Source organism: Procambarus clarkii, chromosome 42, assembly GCF_040958095.1.
Source record: "Procambarus clarkii isolate CNS0578487 chromosome 42, FALCON_Pclarkii_2.0, whole genome shotgun sequence".
NCBI lineage: Eukaryota > Metazoa > Arthropoda > Malacostraca > Decapoda > Cambaridae > Procambarus > Procambarus clarkii.
Genome location: NC_091191.1, coordinates 6,460,024 through 6,479,173, shown reverse-complemented (window position 1 = coordinate 6,479,173; position 19,150 = coordinate 6,460,024). Strand labels below are relative to the sequence as shown.

Genomic DNA, 19,150 nt, shown 5'->3' with positions numbered 1-19,150 from the left:
TATCACTATGGCGGTGTGTCCACTCACAAGATGAGTGGCGCTGCCCAATACTGTCACTATGGCGGTGTGTCCACTCACAAGATGAGTGGCGCTGCCCAATACTGTCACTATGGCGGTGTGTCCACTCACAAGATGAGTGGCGCTGCCCAATACTGTCACTATGGCGGTGTGTCCACTCACAGGATGAGTGGCGCTGCCCAATACTGTCACTATGGCGGTGTGTCCACTCACAGGATGAGTGGCGCTGCCCAATACTGTCACTATGGCGGTGTGTCCACTCACAAGATGAGTGGCGCTGCCCAATACTGTCACTATGGCGGTGTGTCCACTCACAGGATGAGTGGCGCTGCCCAATACTGTCACTATGGCGGTGTGTCCACTCACAGGATGAGTGGCGCTGCCCAATACTGTCACTATGGCGGTGTGTCCACTCACAGGATGAGTGGCGCTGCCCAATACTGTCACTATGGCGGTGTGTCCACTCACAGGATAAGTGGCGCTGCCCAATACTGTCACTATGGCGGTGTGTCCACTCACAGGATGAGTGGCGCTGCCCAATACTGTCACTATGGCGGTGTGTCCACTCACAGGATGAGTGGCGCTGCCCAATACTGTCACTATGGCGGTGTGTCCACTCACAAGATGAGTGGCGCTGCCCAATACTGTCACTATGGCGGTGTGTCCACTCACAGGATGAGTGGCGCTGCCCAATACTGTCACTATGGCGGTGTGTCCACTCACAGGATGAGTGGCGCTGCCCAATACTGTCACTATGGCGGTGTGTCCACTCACAAGATGAGTGGCGCTGCCCAATACTGTCACTATGGCGGTGTGTCCACTCACAAGATGAGTGGCGCTGCCCAATACTGTCACTATGGCGGTGTGTCCACTCACAGGATGAGTGGCGCTGCCCAATACTGTCACTATGGCGGCGTGTCCACTCACAGGATGAGCTTCGCTGCCCAATACTGTCACTATGGCGGTGTGTCCACTCACAAGATGAGTGGCGCTGCCCAATACTGTCACTATAGCGGTGTGTCCACTCACAAGATGAGTGGCGCTGCCCAATACTGTCACTATGGCGGTGTGTCCACTCACAAGATGAGCGGCGCTGCCCAATACTGTCACTATGGCGGTGTGTCCACTCACAAGATGAGTGACGCTGCCCAATACTGTCACTATGGCGGTGTGTCCACTCACAAGATAAGTGGCGCTGCCCAATACTGTCACTATGGCGGTGTGTCCACTCACAAGATGAGCGGCGCTGCCCAATACTGTCACTATGGCGGTGTGTCCACTCACAAGATGAGTGACGCTGCCCAATACTGTCACTATGGCGGTGTGTCCACTCACAAGATAAGTGGCGCTGCCCAATAAACTCGCCCCTCGGGGCAAGATTTAAAAACAAAAATTGTCGTGTGTTATCGTCTGTGGTTCTTTGTTCTTGTGTTGTTCAGTGGCCAAGATCGCCATCGTCCAGCTGTAACAGTAGAGGAGTTACCCACCTTTAGTATAGTACATATATGTGCTATACTAAGCCTAGGAATATGTAGGTCTGGTTTTAGCTTTATTTTTTTCCGAACTGTACAAAATGACAAAAAGTGGCTTATTGGGGCTCCAATACTACGTGTCGGTACTATCACCCACATAGTTTAAAAAGTAGTATTATTTGAGGATGATAAGGAATATGTATAACGATGAATACATCGTTATACATATACAGAAGATACATACAGAAATATGTATAACGATGTATACATCGCTACCATCCTCTTTTGTCCGGTCGTGTTGGTCGAGCGGTTAAGGTGTCCTGTACGCCATCAGAGTGCTCCTGGCAGTATGGGTTCGAGTCACTTCTGGGGTGTGAGTTTTCAGTTGCATATAGTCCTGGGGACCGTTCAGGCTTGTTCGCAACGATGTATGAAATATGTATAACGTCATGTGATGATTAGTTTATGTAACTTCTACTACTAATTGTCTTATCATCCTTATCGCCACCTGGAACAAACAGTTCCAGGTAGCACGGGCTATGGTGAGCCCGTAGCTTGGAGTAATATGTCTTTTTCCGCTCACCCATAGTAAGCCTCACTTACTAACCACGCATTCGCGCTGTCACTAAATATATTGCGTGATACCTGCTTGGTGGGGTTTTGGGAGTTCTTCTACTCCCCAAGCCCGGCCCGAGGCCAGGCTCGACTTGTGAGAGTCTGGTCCACCAGGTTGTTGCTTGAAGCGGCCCGCAGGCCCACATACCCACCACAGCCCGGTTGGTCCGGCACTTCTTGAAGAAAACATATCTAGTTTCCTCTTGAAGATGTCCACGGTTGTTCCGGCAATATTTCTTATGCTCGCTGGGAGGATGTTGAACAACCTGCGCTCATTGTTTAAGATATATATATATATATATATATATATATATATATATATATATATATATATATATATATATATATATATATATATATATATATATATATATATATATATATATATATATATATATATATGTGTGTGTGTGTGTGTGTGTGTGTGTGTGTGTATCACGAAAGTAAACACGTGATTAAAAATGTGACAATGTCAGACCACGGAGGAAAAATGAAACAGGAATTTCCTTGAGTTTTCCGTGGTCTGACATTGTCATATATATATATATATATATATATATATATATATATATATATATATATATATATATATATATATATATATATATATATATATATATATATATATATATATATATATATATATATATATATGTGTGTGTGTGTGTGTGTGTGTGTAAAGCCTTCTTGAAGGAAGAAACTCAAAGTATACGTGAAGAGAGTGCACAGGAGCAGGCGTCGATTCACGAAGCAGTTACGCAAGCATTTACGAACGTATGCATCTTTAATCAATCTTTGACGCCTTTGGTTATGTATATTAAACAGTTTACAAGCATGGAAACTTCCCATTCAACTGTTGTTATTGTTATAAACAGCCTCCTGTTGTTTCGGAGCTCATTAACTGTTTAATAATTGTAAACAAAGCCGCCAATGATTGAGAAAAGATGTACACATTCGTAAGTCCTTGCGTAACTGCTTCGTGAATCTGGCCCCAGGAGTTAGGGGGACATGCCACGGAGAATGTTTAAGATGTTTAAGGATAAGACGGTGGATAGGAAGCTTCAGTGTGGGAGCTTGGGGGGGTGGGCTGGCCCCACCTGGCCTTGAACCCCCTCCTCCGCCACCGCCCACCTGCCTCAGGAACACCCCCTCCGGCACTCACTGCGGGCCATCTGTCACTCCAGCCTGCCCTCGGACATGCCACTCCTCGGGTCCTCGTCTTGGGCCTCCTGGTGGACGGGCATGAATGGCCCACCTCATATATGTGCTGGTTAGCATTGTAAATGTGTGGCCACGTCTGTGGTAGAAAATAATAAAAAAAAAAAAAAAAAAAAAAAAACTTACAAACCTTACAATCCTTATCCTCTTTACTGTCTTCCACGACTCCTCTGTTCCGCTTGCCTCTTGCTACTGGTAGTTTGGTCCACTTGCTGTTCCACTTGCCTCTTGGTGCTGGTAATTTGGTCGAGATATCCGGAGTGAACTTTGGAAAGAGATAAGTACTGTTAGTTTTCAGGAAAGATATATGTATTATTAATTACATAATGTTATCGCGGTGAGATATCTTGATCGCTGAGGATTTAGATATCCTGGTAGTTGTGGGAGGATGGGAATTATCAGGGGAAAGCGACAAGGCATTACAACTATATAGCCCTTGGAAAGGGGGGTCAGGATAAGGATTTGGGTAGGGACGGGAGGAAAGGAATGGTAGTTGTGGGAGCTGACGCCACTTTAACAAAGGGATGAAATAGTGACCTTGACAGAGAGACCGCGGGCAATTAGCCACCAGGAGCTCCAGCTCCAGGGCCCCGACACCCTAGCCAAGCCTCAGTGACCCTCACGATAGTGGCCAAGCACTTGACAGTGGCCTGCCGTAGGGGGCCTCGTAGCCTGGTGGATAGCGCGCAGGACTCGTAATTCTGTGGCGCGGGTTCGATTCCCGCACGAGGCAGAAACAAATGGGCAAAGTTTCTTTCACCCTGAATGCCCCTGTTACCTAGCAGTAAATAGGTACCTGGGTGTTAGTCAGCTGTCACGGGCTGCTTCCTGGGGGTGGAGGCCTGGTCAAGGACCGGGCCGCGGGGACACTAAAGCCCCGAAATCAACTCAAGATATCCTCAAGATATCCTGCCAACACTGCCGTCTGCCACACGGCTAATTGCGGCCAAGAATTAACACTTGACATTACTGGATCTCTCCACGTGGCCTCCCTCGTTCCCTGTCTCTGAAGATAATGCTATAAGATTGACTGCCCGAAGACTGTTAGTCCTCCTGGTACTGAGGGAGGATTTAGCTCTTGTGTACATCTGATAGTAGAGAGGTATTTGTTGTTAGCCACAGTCTGGGACAGGAACGCCGGCCAGGCCTTCCGGATAATACGGCAGATTACCTTCTTAGACTACCTTAGGATACCTTAGACTGCCTTAGATTACCTTAGACTACCTTAGATTACCTTAGATTACCTTAGATTACCTTAGATTACCTTAGGTTACCTTAGGTTACTTCTGAGCTCAGCTTCCTGCCGGAAATAAACTTGCTATATTTTCTACTTGCTATTTACTTCCCGGAAGCTCCAACTTCACTATGTGAATTCAGCGTGTTTGTGTTTACTATTTTGTTTGCACGATTGAGCTTCTACTCTTGGACCCCGCCTTTCTAACCGTCGGTTGTCTAATGTACTGACCTCCGGCCTGTTTTATCTATATCATGTCTATTGTGCACATTTCTCTTTAACGCAGGCGCATCTCCGGGAAGCAGCCCGTAGCGGCTGTCTAACTCCCAAGTACGTATTTACTGGTGGGGGAACAGGTGTATCAGGTGAAAGGAACTGCCCATTTGTTTCTGTTCCGACCGGGAATTGAACCCGGGCTCCTTGGGGCTACGACTCCTGAGCTTTGCCCACCCGGCCGCGAGGTACCACCTAACTTACCTTGAGGTTACCTTGAGTTGATTTCGGGGATCAACATCCCCGCGGCCTGGTCTCTAACCAGGCCTCCTAGTTAGTCTGATCAACCAGGCTGTTGGACGTGGGTCCACGCAGGCTGACGGATGAATCACAGCCTGGTACCTTAACACACACACACACACACACACACACACACACACACACACACACACACACACACACACACACACACACACACACACACACACACACACACACATATGCAGTCTGGTTGGGCAGACTGCATATTTCTGGACTGCCAAAAAGCCTTTGATACAGTACCGCACATGAGACTGCTGTTCAAGCTCGAGAGGCAGGCGGGGGTGGGGGGAAAGGTCCTAGAATGGATAAGGAACTACCTAACAGGAAGGAGCCAAAGAGTTACGGTAAGGGGCGAGAAGTCGGACTGGCGAACAGTAACAAGTGGAGTACCACAAGGATCGGTGCTGGGACCAATTCTATTTCTTGTATATGTTAACGACATGTTTACAGGCGTAGAGTCCTACATGTCGATGTTTGCGGATGATGCAAAGTTGATGAGAAGAGTTGTGACAGATGAGGATTGCAGGATCCTCCAAGAGGACCTGAACAGATTGCAGAGATGGTCAGAGAAATGGCTACTAGAATTCAACACGAGCAAATGTAAAGTTATGGAAATGGGACTAGGAGATAGGAGACCAAAGGGACAGTACACAATGAAGGGGAACAGCCTACCTGTAACGACGCGTGAAAGAGACCTGGGGGTGGACGTAACACCTAATCTATCTCCTGAGGCACATATTAATAGGATAACGACAGCAGCGTACTCTACACTGGCAAAAGTTAGAACATCATTCAGAAACCTAAGTAAGGAGGCATTTAGGGCGCTTTACACTGCCTACGTAAGGCCAGTCTTAGAGTATGCCGCCTCATCATGGAGTCCCCATCTGAAGAAGCATATAATGAAACTGGAAAAGGTTCAGAGGTTTGCAACGAGACTCGTCCCAGAGCTACGAGGGATGGGGTATGAAGAGCGCCTGAGGGAACTGTGCCTTACGACACTAGAAAGAAGAAGGGAGAGGGGGGACATGATAGGAACGTATAAGATACTCAGAGGAATTGACAGAGTGGACATAGACGAAATGTTCACACGGAATAGTAACAGAACGAGAGGACATGGATGGAAGCTTGAAACTCAGATGAGTCACAGAGATGTAAGGAAGTTTTCTTTTAGCGTGAGAGTAGTGGGGAAATGGAATGCACTTCAGGAACAGGTTGTGGAAGCAAATACTATTCATAATTTTAAAACCAGGTATGATAGGGAAATGGGACAGGAGTCATTGCTGTAAACAACCGATGCTCGAAAGGCGGGATCCAAGAGTCAATGCTCGATCCTGCAAGCACATATAGGTGAGTACATATAGGTGAGTACACACACACGTGGCAGGAAGAGTGACCGTGTATGCTGGCGCCACCCGTCACTCCGCCTCTGGTCTTCCTCCTTGACCAAGTTAGGCAGGAAGGAACTGACAGATGAACACCGTCCCATTTGTACCTGGCAGTCGCTCCTCGTATTTGTCTGGGGGAGTGATTAGTGTGCTGGGGAGCTAGCTCTCTCTCTCTCTCTCTCTCTGTCTCTCTGTCTCTCTGTCTCTCTGTCTCTCTGTCTCTGTCTCTGTCTCTGTCTCTGTCTCTGTCTCTCTCTCTCTCTCTCTCTCTCTCTCTCTCTCTCTCTCTCTCTCTCTCTCTCTCTCTCTCTCTCTCTCTCTCTCTCTCTCTCTCACTCTCTCTCATCACCTGGTCCTTTGTTCAGCTTGAGGATGATGGAGTAATCACCCAGGGTTCATGTCAGTTTTTTTTTTTTTTTGGGGGGGGGGTTACTGAGGGAGTCAGACAGGGTGGTGCTGCCCCCCCCCCCCTTCACCACAGCGCCACAGTACCACAACCTGTGCCACCAACTCCACCTGTTGTTCTCTCTCAGCTCCGGCTCCATAAGATGAGGCCTAAAGGAAATAATAAGTAAAAATTGGATATAGTTTTTCAAGGTTCTTACAAGATGCAAAGTGATCGTAGCTATATAATAATAATAATAATAATAATAATAATAATAATAATAATAATAATAATAATAATAATTTGTATTCACAAGACGGTACAAAGGGATTGTGAGATTATATAAGATTGATATTTTTACATTTTTGTAAAGCCATTAACACGCGTAGCGTTTCAGGCGGGAAAGTGAGGCAAGGTCGACCATATCTTGTTAAGAGTACGGTACACAAGTGAGTCCCACGAGGTGTACGCCCCTCACTCCCTTACTCCTTGTTGTTGTTGTTGTTTACGATTCAACTACTAGGAAGAAAAAAGTTCCAAGTAGCACGGGCTATGGTGAGCCCGTAGTGGGCTTACCTGGCAAAGGAGCGGGGCTGTAACTTGTTTAACCTTTACTCCTTGTCATCCTTCCATCACATACAGATTACCTTGAGGTGCCTCCGAGGCTTAGCGCTCCCGCGGCCCGGTCGTTGACCAGGCCTCCTCGTTGCTGGACTGGTCAACTAGGCTGTTGGAAGCCTGGTTGATAGATAGCGACACAAACGACTTTTTAACCTCCTTCCTGAAAGTAGCGCCCAAGAACCGCGGCAGTTACCTGGTTGATGGGGTTCTGGGAGTTCTTCTACTCCCCAAGCCCGGCCCGAGGCCAGGCTTGACTTGTGAGAGTTTGGTCCACTAGGCTGTTGCTTGTGGCAGCATCTTGACAAGTAGCTGCAGGAAGTACGGGATGAGACAGGTTGTGGCGGCCAGTCATAAACAGCCTCGCCAAGGAGGTCCAACTTCTCGACAGGTTCCGGCCGGAATACTAATGTCTGGAAAGCGTTCGCATGTAAATCACAGGAGAGGGCAGATGCTGCCTTAGGGGAAACGCTGAAGAAAACATACAGATAAAAACTGAAACCGGCATAAGGTTAAGACGAGAGGTAAACCACCTTCACACAGCACAGCTCCTGTGCCAGGTAAGTCCACTACGGGCTCACCATAGCCCGTGCTACTTGCAACTTGTTCTGAGTAGCTGAATCTATAACATCAACAACCTTCAAGCGCTCTGATCCGGAAAGCAGTTAATTTTTAGGAATATGAAGGGCAGAAGAACTCCCGAAACCCTATCCAGGTATGCTCCAGGTAAAGTGGGATTAAACCTTCACCTTTCCGTACCGTAGTATTTCGCAGAACTCTGAATGTATTCGTAATGAGAGGAATGGTTCTAGAGCCCATGAACCCAACCACTTGGGCTGGACGGTAGAGCGACGGTCTCGCTTCGTGCAGATCGGCGTTCAATCCCCGACCGTCCAAGTGGTTGGGACACCATTTCTTTCCCCCGTCTCATCCCAAATCCTTATCCTGACCCCTTCCCAGTGCTATATAGTCGTAATGGCTTGGCGCTTTTCCTTGATAATTCCTTCCTTCTAGAGCCCATGGACCACACCACGGTGAGGTTATCTTATCTTGAGGTTATCTTGAGATGATTTCGGGGCTTTTTTTTTTAGTGTCCCCGCGGCCCGGTCCTCGACCAGGCCTCCACCCCCAGGAAGCAGCCCGTGACAGCTGACTAACACCCAGGTACCTATTTACTGCTAGGTAACAGGGGCATTCAGGGTGAAAGAAACTTTGCCCATTTGTTTCTGCCTCGTGCGGGAATCGAACCCGCGCCACAGAATTACGAGTCCTGCGCGCTATCCACCAGGCTACGAGGCCCCTCAAGGTGAGTGTGAAGTCTGTGTGGCACTGCAAGATGGCAACACAACCCCGGTATTAACATATACATGATAATTGAGTATTATACATGATATTATATTATATAATTATATTGATAATTGAGTATTATACATGATATTATACGGTATTATACATGATAATTGAGCCAGTTACTCTGGCCCTATTATAGGTCTCCTTTTACTGCTTGACGCGGAAATACATGTTCTGTTCGTGTGTGTACTCACCTAGTTGTGCTTGCGGGGGTTGAGCTCTGGCTCTTTGGTCCCGCTTCTCAACCGTCAATCAACAGGTGTACTGGTTCCTGAGCCTACTGGGCTCTATCATATCTACACTTGAAACTGTGTATGGAGTCAGCCTCCACCACATCACTTCCTAGTGCATTCCATTTGTCAACCACTCTGACACTGTGTGTGTGTGCGTGTGCGTGTGCGTGTGCGTGTGTGTGTGTGTGTAGTTCCACAAGGACGCACGCAGCTTGTGAAGCATGCGTCATAGATGAAACAACCTGTCTTCTCGCATAACAATGCTACGTAACGTAAAAGTAATTGCCTAACGTAACAAAAGTAACAATGCTACGTAACGTAAAAGTAATTACGTAACGTAAAAACATTGAACGTAAAAGTCCCCAAACATAAAAGAAAGTTGTATTAAAAATCTTGGCGGATCGCAAAATTGATGTGAGGTCCCGTTTTCTATCGTGGGTCCTTGAATAGATTAGGGTTCCCCCTTGTGACGGTTCCGAGGATCAGTGTCCCTGCGGCCCGGTCTCTGACCAGGCCTCCTGGTTGGAAGTCTGGTGAGCTACTGTTGGACGCAGCTGCTCGTATGAATCACAGCCAATTTGGTACATCATTTTTGTGACGTTTTGAACGCTGGAGAGGACGGGCGAGATGTTGAGAAGGGTGGTTTGGCGTGGTAGATGGTGACGCAGATGGTGCAGGTGGTGTAGGTGGTGCTGGTCACCTAGTCACCCCCAGGTGGCCGTCGGCCCCGTGTCAGTGGGCCGGGTGATGAAATAGCTTTACCTATAAGGAGTGTAGGTGATCAGATGTCGACACGCCGGCCACAAGAGAAGGGGCACCTGGTCAACTCTCCTTCTGTCTGCGTTCACCTCTCTCCAACAGCCTGGTTGACCTGACCACCTACTTGCTAGGGCTTGGTGAAATCTAAGAAAGAAATCTAAGATTTGGTGAAATTTGGGTGAAAATCACCTACTTACTAAAATCTGCCCATGGGCCAGATTCAGGAAGCAGTTACGCATGCATTGTACAGGCAATGAACCTGTACATCTTTTCTCAATTTTTGGCGGCTTTGTTTACAATTATTAAACAGTTAATGAGCTCCTAAGCACCAGGAGGCTGTTTATAACAATAACAACAATTGATTGGGAAGTTTTCATGCTTGTAAAAGAGGATTTCATGCTTTATATTGTAAACTGTTTAATAAATGTAACCAAAGCCGTCAGAGATTGAGGAAAGATGTACACGTTCGTAAGTACTTGCGTAACTGCTTCGTGAATCTGACCCCCTGGTCGCGGGGACATTGAAATCCCCGAAAGCAGCAACAGGTAATCTTGGTTATCTTGAGATGATTTCGGGGCTCATCGTCCCCGCAGCCCTGTCCTCGACCAGGCCTCCTCTTTTTGTTACACACACACACACCCAGGAAGCAGCCCGTAGCAGCTGTCTAACTCCCAGGTACCTATTTACTGCTAGGTGAACAGGTGTATCAGGGTGAAAGAAACTTGGCCTATTTGTTTCCGCCTCCGCCGGGGATCGAACCCGGAACCTTAGGACTACGAATCATGAGCGCTGTCCACTCAGCCGTCACGCCCCTAGGATATACTTGTTGCCAAGTCATACTTGAGCTTGTTTGAGGTATTTGATTGTGATAAAGAATGTATCTGCTATTTCCTGTATGCTCTCTTCTACTTAAAGTTCATCTAAGCTGCATGTACCTATCATGGCCATGGGGGATATGACAGGGTGCCCTGTCTTACATGACAGGGCACCTGTAAGGGTCATGTGTTACATGACATGACAGGACACCTGTAAGGGTCATGTCTTCCATGACATGACAGGGCACCTGTAAGGGTCATGTCTTCCTTCTGCTGCTGGCTCCACTCTCCTCTTTCTCCTCCTCCTCCTCCTCCTCCTCCTCCTCCTCCTCCTCCTCCTCCTCCTCCTCCTCCTCCTCCTCCTCCTCCTCCTCCCTTTCCTTGGCTCATAAAGTAACATTATTCTCTCTTAATCCAGTTGCTTTCCAAGTTGTAACTTTGGACTCTATGGCTATTCTCGCTTTCCCTTCCCTGGGTGCTCCCGCCCCCCTTGCTGCTGCAGGACAGGTGTGGGGGCGACCTGACAGGTGTAGAGGGGACGGGACAGGTGTAGGGGGACAGGTGTGGTACACGCGAGGCAGTGCCTGGTATGATGGCTCCCTCCCGCTACTGTCACACACCGCTCGGCCGGCCGCAGGTCACGGCAAGTTTTTGTTGGCAGTCATTCATGTAACGGCTGGCGGCCCCCAGCTGTTGTTTACACCAGCGGTCCTTACTGGCGCGCTCTCCTGTTGGTGGTGGTGTGGTGGTGGTGGTGTGGTGTGGTGGTGTGGTGGTGTGGTGTGGTGGTGGTGGTGGTGTGGTGGTGTGTGGTGTGGTGGTGGTGGTGGTGGTGTGGTGTGGTGGTGGTGTGGTGTGGTGGTGGTGGTGGTGGTGTGGTGGTGGTGGTGTGGTGTGGTGTGGTGGTGTTGGTGTGGTGGTGTGGTGTGGTGGTGGTGGGTGTGGTGATGGTGGTGGTGTGGTGGTGTGATGTGATGAGAGGAAGCCGGGGGGCCGAGCGGACAGCACGCTGGGCACGTGATCCTGTGGTCCCGGGTTCGATCCCGGGCGCCGGCGAGAAACTATGGGCAGAGTTTCTTTTACCCTATGCCCTTGTTACCTAGCAGTAAATAGGTACCTGGGAGTTAGCTGTCACTGGCTGCTTCCTGGGGGTGGAGGCCTGGTCGAGGACCGGGCCGCGGGGACGCTAAGCCCCGAAATCATCTCAATATAACCTCAAGGTCGGCTGGTTATGCTCCATGTATGTGGTGGGAGAGTATTTTTTAATATTATTTTTCTACCACAGACGTGGCCACACATTTACAATGCTAATCAGCATATATTCATTTTCTTCTGTTCTCCATGGACAGGGTTAGAGATGTGTTAAACATATAGTTCAGTGTTGTATTGTACAATCAACCACAGGATGATTGTAGTGCATATAAAATGCTAATCTAACTTACATACAGAAATACACAGATTTACTTCTGCCCCATGTAAACAGTGTTTGATGGGTCTTTTTTACATAATGTCATAAATGTGCGTTTACAAAAGTTAACAAATGTTGATTTCAAAAGGAAAGTAAAGAAGATTGTGCAGGAGTTGGATTAACAGGACTATGATGGGCCGCGAGCTGCTAACATAAGCTTAATACTCTTACTCTCCGGGTCTCCACCAGGGACGCAGGTGGACTCTCAAAAGCCGCCACATGTAAACACAGGACAATTCTGTCGGAAAATCCGACACTATTTAATATCATACAGATAATAGCTGTGTTGTATAAACAAGTTACCCATAGAAAACGTAACTTGTAGTGGAATTACCGTCTAAAGAAAACGGGATATCATCACCACATACTATTATAATTCACCAGCTATTCTGCTGGGAATTATTCTTAAATACATTAGTCTTTGGACTTTACCATCATAAAAACATCTTATATAAATTAACTTAATTATCAATATTAAAGTAGAGTAAATGTGACCCTTCTATCACTTTCTGAAATCTGGACAAAGTAGGCCAGGCGTCAGAGTGGGGAAGGAGGGCAGCCATTGTTATACGAGACCAGAGGCTCACACGGGAGCAAATTCGGCTCCTGTTAATTTTACTTGGACGTAGTGTTATGGATACCAAAGGTGTACCATCTGTCAACACGCTGTCAACAAATCAAGTTAAGTGTTCTTTCCGAAACTCATTATTTATCATTAGTGGCCATTAATGTCATTATATAGGGTGACCCGGTTAGATCACATGGAAGCCTCAAACTAAAGGTAATTAAGCCAGGTCTTCATGTTCCATGTACTGTTTTCTCTGATATACTTGTCATATATAGGTTTCTGGCTTCACAGCTAGCGCACTTTTGACAGGTCAAGACGAGGAAGCAAGATTTGTGCACCAGTTACTGGGTGATATGGAAGCTACCTCAAAGAGGATAATTTGGTGTCTACACCCTAGTTATACCTGGTGGACTAACCTGCTGTACTATAAGATAAGGAACCTCTTTAATGTATGTAGTTATTTCTGTAGTTTGATTGGCTGCATATATATTAATTTAATAACCCCCCCCTAATGTGTAGAGGATCGATTTGTGAGATTATGAGATTATTGCAGAAATACAGTCCACTTATCATTATACAAATTGCTATCGAAGTATACAAATTAACGTAAATATAAATTCATATAAATTAAATAAATATAAATCTCACAGGTCGGTGCCCACAAATTCCTTCGTTACTTGAATGTCGTAAACTAATTTTTATAAGTGTTTGTCCGTGTCCTCCCGCCCGCCCGTGTCCTCCCGCCCGCCCGTGTCCTCCCGCCCGCCCGTGTCCTCCCGCCCGCCCGTGTCTTCCCGCCAGCCCGTGTCTTCCCGCCCGCCCGTGTCTTCCCGCCCGCCCGTGTCCTCCCGCCCGCCCGTGTCTTCCCGCCCGCCCGTGTCCTCCCGCCCGCCCGTGTCCTCCCGCCCGCCCGTGTCTTCCCGCCCGCCCGTGTCTTCCCGCCCGCCCGTGTCTTCCCGCCCGCCCGTGTCTTCCCGCCCGCCCGTGTCTTCCCGCCCGCCCGTGTCTTCCCGCCCGCCCGTGTCCTCCCGCCCGCCCGTGTCCTCCCGCCCGCCCGTGTCTTCCCGCCCGCCCGTGTCTTCCCGCCCGCCCGTGTCTTCCCGCCCGCCCGTGTCCTCCCGCCCGCCTGTGTCTTCCCGCCCGCCCGTGTCTTCCCGCCCGCCCGTGTCTTCCCGCCCGCCCGTGTCCTCCCGCCCGCCCGTGTCTTCCCGCCCGCCCGTGTCCTCCCGCCCGCCTGTGTCTTCCCGCCCGCCCGCCGTATTCATCCTGTGCTTGTGCAGACGAGGAGTCACAATAACGTGGCTGAAGTATGATGACCAGACCACACACTAGACGGTGAAGGGACGACGACGTTTCGGTCCGTCCTGGACCATTCTCAAGTTGATTGTGTCGACAATCGACTTGAGAATGGTCCAGGACGGACCGAAACGTCGTCGTCTCTTCACCGTCTAGTGTGTGGTCTGGGCAACATCATCCTGTACTTGTTTCACAGTAGTAAACTTTTGAGTGCCGTCACGAACACGTATGTGTAATGACCTCAAGCAATTGCTACAAGAACCAGACGAAGCTCGGCCGGTGGATCTGGTCGAGTTTCTGTGCAGTAATTAAGTCATTAGGAAGTCATTTGTGCGAGGTAGTGAGTAGTCTGCTCTTGACTGTCGCTTTTTCAGTTCCCGGTCGTGGAGGACTGCACATGGTGGCGGGTACTTGTCGGCCTTGTCCCCTCCGGTTGACTCCTGAGCCACGATGTGTGTGTTCCTACCCAGGTCGGGAGCCGGTCGGCCGAGCGGACAGCACACTGTACTTGTGATCCTGTGGTCCCGGGTTCGATCCCGGGCGACGGCGAGAAACAATGGGCAGAGTTTCTTTCACCCCTATGCCTCTGTTACCTAGCAGTAAAATAGGTACCTGGGTGTTAGTCAGCTGTCACGGGCTGCTTCCTGGGGGTGGAGGCCTGGTCGAGGACCGGGCCGCGGGGACACTAAAAAGCCCCGAAATCATCTCAAGAATCATTAACGACTCCTAGGTGAACAGAGGAATCAAGTGAAAGGAAACGCCCCTACCGTCCTCGTCCCCCCGCGGGAATAGAACCCGGGACCTCAGGTTGTGAGTCCCGTCAATATGAACTACTAAGCTTCAGGACCTTCCACTGAGCTACAAAGCTTTTTAAAAGCCCTTTAATATGAGCTTTAATGACCTAATTTGGGCACGTAATCAGCCGGGCTGTGATACCTAAACCGGAGTGCAAGCTGTAAACACCAACAGTTTGGCTGATCATGCCATCAACCAGGAGCTAGATCATAGAGGACCATACACCCCGGACCCCCCCCCCCCCTTCCCATGAAAGGTAGATACTAACTGATCAAGATTGATTGATGAAGATTAAGCCACCCAATAGGTGGCACGGGCATGAATAGCCCATAAAGGGGGGGGGGTTGATCAAGATATGACAGACCACGAAGTGTAACTAACTGGAAGCAGGGGAAGGGAACTATCAGGGAGAAAGCGCCAAGCCATTACGACTATATAGCACTTGGAAGGGATCAGGATAAGGATTTAGGATGGGACGGAGGGAAAGGAATGGTGCCCAACAGTGTTTAAGAGAAGATACGAAGGCAGTACATCTTGACGGAACCCGGCTCTGCACTCTACAAGGACGTGGGGGTTCCGTCCTATTTCCTCATAAATACATGAGGTTCGAACCTCATGTATTTATGAGGTTCCTCATCACGTCCCTTGTGGATTGGTTTATGAGATTCTTGTTATATCACTGTCAGGTTTTTAATTTGCGGTGGAGAGAAAGGTGTAAGCAACAGCCTAGTGGACCAAACTCTCACAAGTCAAGCCTGGCCTCGGGCCGGGCTTGGGGAGTTGATACCTGGTTGATACCTGGTTGATGGGGTTCTGGGAGTTCTTCTACTCCCCAAGCCCGGCCCGAGGCCAGGCTCGACTTGTGAGAAGTAGAAGTTCTGGGGTTCTGGGAGTAGAAGAACTCCCAGAACCCCATCAACCAGGTGTGAGGGAGACTATCCCCAAGGGGGTGAGTGGATAGTGAGTATCGTTTGGTGGTGCTTGTGGGATAGGGGCCTAGCAGGATGTGTTGAAGGATGTTGTGGTGGCGGGGTTGTTCGGGATCATGACCCCAAATGACAAAAGGTTGTGTACCTGGTGCAATTTCCACTCGAACATAGGTCCTATATACAGCTAGACAGACAGATATAGGATCTATATACACCTAGACAGACAGACATAGGCCCTATATACAGCTAGACTAGACAGACAGAGCCTACCAGACAACGAGCCCAATAAACTACCAAAGTTCAGGAATATTTACCACTGAAGAATTACAAAAAAAGAGAATGACTGTAGCCTCCCTCCCCCTCCTCCCCTCGAGACGACGGGTGTCGCTGTAACGAGGGCTGTCTGTATCTGACCCGTCATTACTGTCACTTTCTGTTTCTCCCCTGAACCCTGTCACTCTCTGTCCTTGAATTTACCGTCTTTGTTTAACTTCACATTGAAGATCCGTCAGACGGGGAGTGCTAGAGGCTGGGTTGTGTTGGCGCAGGCAGATGTGTGTTCATACGCGAGCACGTGTGTGGGTGGATTACACGCAGGCAGGTATGTACATACGCAGGCAGGTATGTACATACGCGAGCAGGTGGACAGGAATCCACAATGCGGAAGGAAGTGGTGACGTACGGATTTTTTAAAGTGGGTGTGAGTTAGTGGGGTTTGGAGCCCCACAGAATTGGCAGGTGTGGGAGTGTTTGAATCCACATGAGTGGATTGTGTGTGGGGGGGGGGGGTTGTTGTTTAGATTCATTGGGTTCTGATTCACAGGGGGGCATCAGAGAGCATCTTTGGCTTCGCGAGAGGGCAGGATTCCCAGTTGGGCAGAAGTAATGTGTCCGGATCCACACAAGGGAACGAAAAATACATTCGGACGTGGAGGAGGTGGCAAGTGTGGTGAAAGTGGTGTCAAAAGTGTTGCCAAAAGGATGTGTGTTTGGGGGGGGGGAGGGGGAAGTTATCAGTATCTCTAGTTGGGGTGTACGTTGTGTTCGTATTCATATGTGGGCAAGGATTGTGTTGGTATCCACAGGCACCGAGACTACATAGATATGTTCCCTTAGGATATGCTTGATTTCTGGCAGATGTGAACCACTATGTGTGTATTGGTGGGTACGGTGGTGGGCAGGGGTGGGCGCGGGGCATCACAAGCACCATCCTCTAATAATACCCCCAGTCTCTAAAACTACCTCAATGCTCAATTTCATCATTACATTTCCTTTACACCCAAACCATACAGTCCCACTTTACATATAGGTGGAAATTGGGTGATATAGGGTCTTCTCCACAAGACATCGGTGACTGCCGTCAGATTATACGAAGCATCTTGACGATGGTAACCTTGAGCTGCAAGTATGTGTAGCGTACTGGACATGCTGGCAGGCGGTGGTACCGCCTGTTAATACCTGCTTGAGATTCGCCTAGTGCCATCTGTTGTCAGTCGGGGAAGTGAGCTACTCGCAATGTGGCAATGGTCCAGGACGCGCCAACACGTCGCTGCTCTGCCTGGCGTATAATATAAAAATGGAAACCACGTAGAAAACTTAGTCAAATCATAACATAGAACGAAAAGGCAAAGTAAAGGATCTGGGTGTACTCATGTCGGAAGACCTTACCTTTAAAGAACACAATAAAGTAGCCGTCACAACTGCAAAAAAATGACAGGTGGATAACAAGAAACTTTCACACTAGAGATGCTATACCGATGATGATACTTTTCAAAAGGCTTGTGCTCTCTAGAGTGGAGTACTGCTGCACAATGACAGCCCCTTTCAAAGCTGGAGAAATTGCTGACTTGGAGAGCGTGCAGAGATCCTTTACTGCTAGAATTCACTCGGTAAAACACCTAAACTATTGGGACCGACTAAAGAGCCTAAATCTGTATTCTCTTGAGCTCAGGCGGGAGAGATACGTAATAATTTACACGTGGAAAATAATAGAGAGGCTGGTCCCAAACCTGCACACAGAAATATCATCACATGAGACCAGAAGACATGGCAGGATGTGCAGAATACCCCCGTTGAAAAGTAAAGGTTCAACAGGTACTCTGAGAGAGAGAACTCTATCAACATCAGAGGCCCGAGACTGTTCAACACGCTTCCACTACACATAAGGGGCATAACCGGCAGACCCCTTACAGTGTTCAAAAGAGAACTGGATAAGCACCTCCAAAGGATACCTGATCAACTAGGCTGTGACTCATACGTCAGGCTACGAGCAGCCACGTCAAACAGCCCTTCTGGAAGAAGTCCCAGAACCCCATCAACCAGGTAACTGCCGCGGTTCTTGGGCGCTACTTTCAGGAAGAAGGTTAAAAAGTCGTTTGTGTCGCTATCTATCAACCAGGCTTCCAACAGCCTGGTTGACCAGTCCAGCAACGAGGAGGCCTGGTCAACGACTGGGCCGCGGAGACGCTAAGCCCCGGAAACACCTCAAGTTAATCTCAAGGTAACCTCAAGGCGTGTGGTAGTGTTGTGTGTTTATCCACCACACCATGGTCACTTGTTGCGGTTACCTTGTCATGGTCTCCAGGGTCAACGTCCCCGTTGCCAGATCTCTGACCAGGTCTCCTGATTGGTAATATGATCAACCAGGCTGTTGGACGCGGCTGCTCGCAGCCTGGCGTATGAATCACAGCCTGGTTAATTAGGTATCCTTTGGAGGTTTATCGAATTATCTTTTGAACGCCGTGAGAGGTCGTCCAGTTGTGTAGTGGAAGCGTGTTGAACCGTCTCGGGCCTCTGATGTTGGCAGAGTTCTCTCTCAGCGTACCTATTGCACCTCCGCTTTTCAAAGGGGATATTCTGCACATCCTGCCATGCATCCTATTCTCATATGATGATATTTCTGTGTGCAGATTTGGAACCAGTCCTTCTAGTATTTTCCAAGTGTAAATTAGTATATGTCTCCCGCCTGCTTGCATGGGTGCATTGCATGAAACCCCTTATTGGGCTTTAGTGGAAGTGGGCCTCAGGATTCCTACTGGATTCAATTGAATCCCATGTTACAATGACCATGTTTTGGTGTGTGGGTTCGAATCCTCCCAGTGGCTCCTACTGATTTTCTCTTTATACTGGTGTACTGAAGCATACTCACCCGGTGTACTGAGGTATAAACTGGTGTACCTCTGTATAGTCAGCTGGTGTAAGGCTTGGACTCAGGCGGTTTATAATGACAAAGAGTTTAGTACAAAGTTATATTTATTCAACCATTCACCACTGTATACATATGAACAATAATAGTTCTGGTTTATTCCCCCGGCAGGAGCGCGAGTTGTTTCAGTGGCGTCATTAAATAATTGAGTGTGAAGGTTGTGTGAGTGTGGCGATGGTGCAGGCGGGGGCCCCGGCGCCCACCACCTCCCGCTGGAGGACAAAAGACACCGCCAAGTGTGCCACATTAATCT

The 19,150-nt window shown here is 48.7% G+C and overlaps 2 protein-coding genes across 3 annotated transcripts in view; one reads left to right on the top strand and one right to left on the bottom strand.

Annotated features, from left to right (window-relative positions):
- Positions 1–19,150, top strand: part of Vang (Strabismus domain-containing protein Vang) — a 206,935-nt gene that overhangs the window by 166,485 nt on the left and 21,300 nt on the right. The gene's annotated exons all lie outside the window — the stretch shown is intronic.
- Positions 13,371–13,937, bottom strand: LOC123770392 (uncharacterized). The gene has a single exon (XM_045762234.1). The coding sequence runs from the start codon at positions 13,935–13,937 to the stop codon at positions 13,371–13,373; it is 567 nt and encodes a 188-aa protein (XP_045618190.1).